General features: G+C 43.5%; 1 protein-coding gene across 1 annotated transcript in view; it reads left to right on the plus strand.

Annotated features, from left to right (window-relative positions):
- Positions 1-1,739: 1,739 nt before the first annotated feature.
- The window catches only part of lekr1 (Leucine-, glutamate- and lysine-rich protein 1), a 69,203-nt gene continuing 62,056 nt past the window's right edge, over positions 1,740-8,886 (plus strand). The window contains exon 1 of the mRNA XM_029279141.2: positions 1,740-2,374. Coding sequence (XP_029134974.2) covers positions 2,288-2,374 — 87 coding nt within the window. The 5' untranslated portion in view covers positions 1,740-2,287. The remainder of the gene's footprint in view (positions 2,375-8,886) is intronic.

The raw sequence follows: 8,886 nt of genomic DNA on the forward strand, positions 1-8,886 counted from the left end.
CAGAAGGGACGGGCAGTGATTTTCGATACACTTTGCCACTGTATGTTTATCTAGTCATTAAAAAGAATAACAAACAGTAGGCTAATGCAGCTAAGGATTAACTATGTATCGGCCATTTGAAGTAATGACTGTTTATACAACTTCACAGTATTACACACGACCTCAAATTACTTTCTGAGGATAATATATATTAACCTTAAAATAAGTTATGGAATGATTTTGTGAAGTCTGCATGTTTTCAACCCAGCAAACAGGAGCTATGTGTCAGTGAACTATTTTCTGACTATTTTCTGCTTTTGTGAGGGAGGTTATAGGCTACACATACAAAACAACACTCCATGTTTCATCACTTCCTAAATAATTATCTTGTGGTCAATAACATCTAATTATTTCACCTCAATGGCCTTCATCCGCTTCATCAATAGGAGGGGGTCACTTAAATTCCTTAATCTCAAGTCCTCCCTACCTTAGGAGCAAAATGCTTTGTGCCCCTGTCTTTGTGCTCGTGCTGAACTGTGGGCCCTCATGACTTGCTATGTTCGTGTATATTTCCCCTCACGATTGAGGCATGCGTCCAAGCAGAATAGATGAGTTTATGAACAGCTTGCCTCTCTCACATAAGACTGATTAATAGTTCAATCAGGGCTAAAACGGACAAAATGTCACGGGGGAACAGTTGTCATGCAAAATCAGCCTTTTCTATCCAGATCTATTTAAAAGGATAGACCTGCTTAATACTGTCACAGGGCATTACTAATTTATCTGTGTTGTGTGAGGAAGCGATTGGGGATCTCTGCTGTGTTTTAAATGTGGAGCCCAGAGGCAGTAGGGGGGCAATCAGGCTATTAGGTCCATTAGCATGAAGGCTGCTTTTTGATTGGGCAGGGTTCGTCTGCACTGGTATGAGAGTGAAAGAGCCAGAGAGAGCTCACGTGCTTGTTTACATGCTAGTGCTTAATTGTTGCAGTGTGTGTATCAAATTAAACCTGCTTTCTTTGCATGAGTTTGAAACAGTCTCTAGATGGATGGCTGTCTGTCTGTGTCCATTCCATTGTGCCTATAGCAAGATCTGCGTGTGTTGGTGCTGTACATTTTACTGCGTGTCCTCTCACTCCATTTCCCTCCGATGCTTTGTGAGGCCATTTAATGTCTGGCATGCAGCCGTGCACAGGAACCATCTGATAGGAGTGACCTTTGGCCCTACGTTAGCCAGAGGTATTTAATCTGAGGTCAAGTGTTGGGTTGGCGTGATTCAGTCCCTACACTAATGGTGAGCTGATAGATAAATGCCCTGAGAGCGTGCACACACAGATAGACAGACAGAGGCGGGGTGAGGCTTACATTACTGTTCTCCTCGCACGACCTCCTGCACCCATGGCCTCACTGATGACTACTGCGGCGAGTATGTTTACTATCTGTAAATGAAATAGAGAAAAATAGTACACAGACATATTTCTTTCTTGATTTTAGCAAGTTTAGTTAACTAACATGCATAAAAGGAGTTCAAAAACAGTAGTTTTTTATACATTAGTTTAAGCACTAGAAGGTTGAATCAGCTCTTGTTAAACCTTGTGTTGCCCTGCACTGGAGGACAGGCTAATGTATAGCTGTGAAGCCAAAATACCCTCTGCTCTGAAATGCCATAATCTACAGTCTATAAGCTTAATGCCATAAGCTTGACTGATTAATCTATTGAATTGAGTTTGCAGCAAATAGGTTCAATATGGTGCACATCACGCTAAGGGATTTGCCCTTACAGTAACCTCAGAGGCAACAAGCTATTCATCAGTATAAAAATACCACCCACTTTTATCCTGACAAGAGTATTCATTTGCCCTGGGTAATATGGGGGAGAGAACGGAGTCACAGAAATGCTGCAGAAAAACTTTGATATTAGGATTAAACTTTTGAAAAATTAAAGTGATTAGAAGGCATGCTTTAGTGTTTTTAAGTTAAACAGGACTATCTACATATGATTTAAAAGTTTAGGACAAAAAAACAGAGAACTTTCAAGAAGTCAGATCAAGAGGTATAACCGAAATAATACTTTCTAAACAATAAATGTTAATTTAACAAAATTTGATGGAATTAAATACAAATTTTCTGATTTGTATTAACATGATGTAATACATAAGAAACCGACAGGTACATAAATATTGAAAACAATTGTTCATTTGTCCATTGCTTTCCTGGCCTTTAGCAACAAATGAAAATTCTTAACACACACTGTAACCATTTTCAGTAAAGCTAATTCTGCAACTTGTTTCCAGGAGACAAGGACTGATGTATGGAGGCGGAGGGGGAGGACGAGAAGGAAATGAAGATGGTTCTTCATTGTCCGCCGATCCACCCACTGCCTGAAGAGATAAAAAAGGTAGGAAGTGATTGGTACCTTGCTGTTTTCTTTTTATTTGAAGGTATATTGAAATGCCAAGGGAACAAATATAAAATCATCTTCAGCTCAGACAAGCATTCAGTTCAGGATCATATTGTACATGTAACCTTGTTCATGAAAGACCGTATATTGACACTACATAAATACATATGCTGTTAGCATATGTCTTTTTTTTTTTCAAACTAGAGATGTGAGTGTGTTGAAAATATTATTATTTTTTGCATCCTGAGGGGTGGTTCCTCTCTGCTCTCTCCATATGCTGCAGAAATTCACATGATTTGAATAAGATAGGGGAAAATGTTTCCTCTTTAATCTTCCATCTGTTTTAGGATAAAGCACATGGGAAGTAACATGGCAATGATGGCGTGTCCTTGTCAATGTTAGGTACTAGTTACATGTTCCCATATGATCTGCCATATGGTATGAATATGAATAAGCAGACAAAGTCCCTTGTTTGTCCCTTAGATCATCTACTACTCCGTGTAAAAGGAAATTATTATCTCCAAATAATTTGCTTAAAAGAAATGGTTAACTCTGACACTATTTTTCACATTACATCCTGCAATCTGAAAAAAATGTACTGAGCCCTTACAAAGCAAAGTAATTACATCAAGTAAATGTTTTTGCCAATGTGTATTGAAAGCTTTCAGTCACGTGACCAGCGCGGAGGGCTGGAGAGCAAAAAGCGCTCATGAAAGTAGCGGTTACCGTTGAAAACACTGTAGAACTGCAGCACTTAATGTCTGGGTCGATAATGCTGCTGATTGGGAAGTGAAGGGCAAGAAATTCCTCATCATTCAAAGGGGTGCACACATCGGTGGGGTGCTGGTGGTGCTTTGTTGGTGCGGGCGGCCCAGGTTTGAATCCCACTTGTGGCTCCTTTCCCACATGTCATTCCCCACTCTCTCTTCCTGATTTCCGACTCTATCCACTGTCCTGTCTCTCCATTAATGGCACATCCATTCATCCATCCATTTTCTTCCGCTTATCCGAGGTCGGGTCGCGGTGGTAGCAGGCGCAGTAAGTCAACCCAGACTTCCCTCTCCCCAGCAATGTTTTCCAGCTCCTCCTGGGGGATTCTGAGGGGTTCCCAGGCTAGACGGGATATATAATCCCTCCAGCGCATTCTGGGTCTGCCCCGGGGTCTCCTCCCAGTTGGTCGTGCCTGGAAAACCTCTAAAGGGAGGCGTCCAGGAGGCATCTGTAACAGATGCCCAAACCACCTCAACTGGCTCCTTTCGCTTTAAATGCTCTGTCGCTTTAAATGACGTAATACGACAGGTGAAGTGGCAGCTGACGGAGGACCCATATGAACGCCAAATTAGAAGCTGTCGGACCTAACAGATGACCCACTCCCATGAACTTGTTTTAGAAACCAGCCGTATCTTATGTGATCCAAATACCACAAACAAAACTGAACTCATAGGCGAAGCTTGGGCTCGTCACTCTAAAAGCCGTCCGGTGCGATCAGGCCGCCGGTGCCCCAGCAGAGAATCCGGTGAGAATCAGTCCTTTCCGTACCTGTCATCTCTTGACTTCTCTGTCACACTTCAGGTTAGGGCTAGTTTTGTTGTATGTATATGTGTAGCCGGTGCTAGCTTGTAACACAACAAAACCACGTCATCTGCAAAAAGCAGATTTTGAGGTCCCCAAACTGGAAACCCTTCTCCCCCCGGCTGCTCCTTGAGATCTTGTCCATGAAAATCACAAACAGGACCGGTGACAAAGGGCAACCCTGACGGAGGCCAACACGCACTGGGAACGTGTCTGACTTTGTGCCGAGGATGCGGACACAGCTCCCACTTTGGTCATACAGGGACAGGATGGCTCGTACCAACGGCCCCGGGGAGAGGCGACCCTCTCGTTCACCGGGGAAAACTCCAACACAGCGGCGCTCAGCCGGGGGCTTGTGAGTATCCCCACACCTGCCCGGTGCCTCTCACCCTGGGCAACTCCAGAATCAGCTGCCGGGAATCAGAATGTCCAGGCCTCCGCCTACGCCTGCCACTCGGCTCTGCATGCACCCTTCCCCCATGCCTCTCCCTGCGTGTGGTGGGCCTACAGGGCGGTGGCTCTATGTGGTTGTTTTGGGCTGAGCCCGACCGGGCCCTATGGAGGAAAGCCCGGCCACCAGATTCTCGCCTTCGAGCTCCACCCCTGGGTCTGGCTCAAGGAGGGTGCCCCGGGTTCCCTCTTCCGGGCGAGGTGGCTTGCTCCAATGTATGCTGCTTCATAGGGGTATTTGTTGAACCGCTCTTAGTCTGGCCCCTCCACTGGGACCACTTTGCCTTGGAAGACCCTACCAGGGGCTAGTGTCCCTGACAACACAGCGCCCGGGTTCACCGGGACACGCAAACTCCTCCACCACGTTAAGGTGGCGATTCTTGGAGGAGCCCAAGAATCACCACCCAAAAAGCCCAAAAATTAATCTTTAAGCATCGGTGAGTGCTAATTAGCTTACATTAGCAAGGTAAGGTTAGCTAGCGATAGTATCAGAATGACTTTAAGCTGTCAATTTCACTGTTCTTGGGCAGTAATGTGAGTTAACGGCAGGAATATTTAGATTTAATCAACACAATCTCTGATGTCAGGATAAGGAGAAGTCTGTTCTTTTTTTCCCTCGCAGGGACCGCTAGGGCCTAACTGTAAGCCATATATGCTTACACACACAAGAAATTTGTCTTTCGTAACTGAGCACTCAATGTACAAAAAAGTATTTTTAAAAAGTACAATGCTTCTAGAAGTGAGATTACTCACTGCTCTCTATATTTTATTGCTTCCTGTCCCTCTCAGTTAGTCTGTCTGATGCTTTCTAGCAATTTCCCAATTGAGCCCAGTAGACAGCTGTTAACAATGAAATCCCTGGTCTTTTGTGAGGGCAGCTTTTCCATGACCATGTACAAAAAAGGATCCTCCCAGTTGCCTTGGAAAGTCTCCTAATGCATGAATATTGCAGACGCCATAACTCATTTATCCATCTATTTTTCTGCCCTCTGCACTGTGGCCAACGATGGGAATCCGATTTATTTATTGATTTCTGTGGTTGGCATCTTTCCTCTCCCCAGTGTGTCTTTACATCTGTTTCAGTCCTTCTGTTTATGATTTGTGACAAGAGGCATTGTGATCACCAGACACACTAACAGAGCTAAAACTTCAGAGAGACAGTGAGAAAGAGAGAGAGAAGGAAAATATCAAAGATCAGAGTGGGAGAGAGAGACTGACATTTTGATCATAGCTCATCCATCTGGTTCAGGCTCAGAATCTACCTCCCTCCCTCCTTCCTTTCCTCCCTCTGTCATCCACTCAGTTTCTAATAGGTCGGTAAAATTGAGGATGTTCTTGGCTTAGCCCCCTGCTGAGTACTCTTCAGCACCATTTATTGGAGGAGGCTTAGGTGGTTGGGAGCGTGTGGAGAACAAAAAACAACAGAAGCCATGTGCATTGCAACTCTGTGTTGTGGGAGGCGAAGAGGAGGTGGTGCACTAACAGGCCCATTTAAGTGCTGTTAATCCCGGTGTGCTGGGAGAGGGCTGGCACTAATGTATAATGGTGAGCTGTTGAGAAGGGTAGCACTGCAGTTACCACACACCAAACCCACTATGCCTCCAACCCACACACATTTGAGCACTGAAAAACATGATTGTGCTGACTTCCTAGCTGACATTGTATTTATTGAGTGTACTTTGACACAGTGATGCAGCTCACATACAGCTACAGGGACACACCTAATCATACATTAAATAAATGAAACAGGATGTGACACCAACAACTGCTTACATAGGATATTTTTCACATGGTTTCTTACAATGTTTTTTTGTTTAAAGATGGATGGATTTAAATGTAGGCTGTAATAATTGGAGACTTGAACTATTTAAAAGTTTCTGTGAAACGTATCTTGTTACAAATTCTTTATCAAGAGCTAATTTCAGTTTTGCATGGAGCTAAGTCCACCACTTCATCTTCAGTGCAGACCTTTAATTCCTTTGACCATAATCGTTTTATTGGCAAACACAAAGAAATATATGCACATATGTATTTATATTCCTAAATGTCCTTGGAGTGTTTGCTGCTTTACATTCCCCTCAGTCTTTTTCTTTCTCAAGGACAAATTAGCACTTCACTTACTGATAGTCTTGGAACTAAAAAGCTCCTGAAACCTGCTTAGCAGGTGACTTGACAAAAATAGTTCTGCATTAAAAAACACCAGGCGTTGGCGTGCTGTTACAGGTAAAAGTAGGGAGACGATGACTATAATTTGACCCTGGAAGCCCATTGTGATTAAAGCATTTATTTATTTGAAGGATAACCAGAGGATGCACACCACTCAGGAGTTTATAAATCTGAGACGCAATCTTAGTACTCTAGTATATCCCTTTTGATTGTCACTGTAGAAAAGAACACCCTCTTCATGTTACATTTAGTCTACTTGGATTTTCTGCTTGCATTTGTTGGATTTGCTAACACAATGTGCTGCTGGATGATGTTGCATTAAAAAAGCTTGTATTGTTGTGGAAACCATCTGCCAATACAATGACAACCGTTGTTGTCAGTCTGAGAACACAAATGAAACCTTAGTCTATTCCAGCACTGAAACTCAGAACAAAGCTGTTTCGCTTCCACCCTACTTGGCAGAATTTTTTCTAAGCTGTCAAAGGGACACTTTAACTTTCAAGATTTGTTCCCTGTTTTCTTGCGCAGTGCTCTAGTCCAAATGTGGTTGACAGATTAGTTGTTTTCAGTACATCACGGAGTAGAGTACACCACTGCCTTTTCACGAAAGAAGCCGAGCACCTCTTGTTCTCCATGAGGGGCTGATACTACCTATTCACTTGTCAAATGTCACAGTCTGCAAGTAGCTCAAACACACTGTAATAGGACAAGACGTTCACCTCAGAGGGAGAGGGAAACACAGGGAGAGAGTGAAAGAGCAAGGAAAGCAAGAGGGACAATACTCCCTGTTAACTTCTCAAATGTTGGCGCCTGTGAAGAGCTCTGAAACACAATGTAACAGGACAGGACGTTCACTTTGGAGATAATTAGCGAGTGAGTGGAGAGCGAGGAAGGGAGCATCTTACTGTGTTCGCCTCTGAAATAAGTGCAAGATTTTCTGTTTCTGCAGAGAAGATCAATGGAGAGAACAACACCAGAGGAACCAAAATTAAGACACGCATACAAAGAACAACACCTAAATACATTTGGCTTCATCCTTAATTTTAATTTTAATTTTAGAGACTTGTTTTTTTTTTAGTTAAGATTTTACAATGTCCACACAGTCTGAATAAAAAGAGCAGAATGTATGTGAAGCAGCAGCAGATCCAGTCCTATGTGCGTGTCTAATGCTGGATGTGTTCAGGCACAGTATCAAGCGCAGATCCCCCACATTTTGGCAGTGCTCAGAACCTGACACTTAATCACTGTAGTTATGTGGTAAAACTGCATTGGGTTGCAGTTAAATGCTAGTAGAATGATCGTTGTTATGTGGCCTTTGTAGTCAAACAGCTGTATGGTCCGCTTGGGACAGCTGACTGTAACATGCGACTGAAACTCCTCCTTTGTCGGGTGGTATAGGTGACACTGTGTAACCATAGATATGGAAAATAAATATAAATAAAGAATAAATATGTATGAGACGGTGGTATTCTCTGATCTATGCATACTTGGCTTGATCATATAAAAAAGAGAGATGTGAACACCCCATGAACACTTAAACACCTGCTGTAGAGTTCAACAACACAATCACATTTGACTTGTTGAGTGTACCAAAAGGGATTAGCCTCACCTCTCTTTATTAAATGGACTTGAGCTTGTATAGTGCTTTTAGTCTTCTGGCTACTCAGTGCTTTTACACTGCAAGTCACACTGACTCGTTCACACACTGATGGGAGAGGCTGCTATGTTAAAGGGGTCATATTATGCTTTTTCTGGTTTTATATGCTCTTTAGTGTGTTTTCCAAGTGTCCTGTGCATGTTTAGGCACATCGATGTGCAAAAAGTCAAAGTCTGCGGAAACGCGGCTTCTCCTACGTCCCCCTGTTAGCTGTAGCATTAGCTGCATGTAACGCTCGGTTCTAGCCCCCCTTGAATTTTTTTTTGCCAGTGTGACGTCTTGTCAGTGTGATATCACTGATCTAAGCCCATTGGCTCGTTGTGGCAAGCCCAGCAGCTCATGTTGCACGCCCGTTAACTTCTGTAGCACGCCCACGATATGCCATAGCCTGTGGTAGCACAGTAGTGCTAAGGTGCTATGCTCCCTTCGGAGCCAAAGTGGCTGCATTCCCAATATGGTAAAAGGGGCGTGACATTTCCGAGAACCGTGCTGAGCGACTGACCAATTACGGCAGAGCCAACAGGCCGACCAATCAGATCAGACTTGGCACACATTGGGGACTCTGAACGTGGGCACTTCAGAGCCTTAGAGAGAGAGTCAGAAGCGTACATGAAAACAGACACTTTTTTTCGAACTTTAGCTATTGTGAACATACTTTAGTAGG

This window comes from Labrus bergylta, chromosome 11, assembly GCF_963930695.1.
Source record: "Labrus bergylta chromosome 11, fLabBer1.1, whole genome shotgun sequence".
NCBI lineage: Eukaryota > Metazoa > Chordata > Actinopteri > Labriformes > Labridae > Labrus > Labrus bergylta.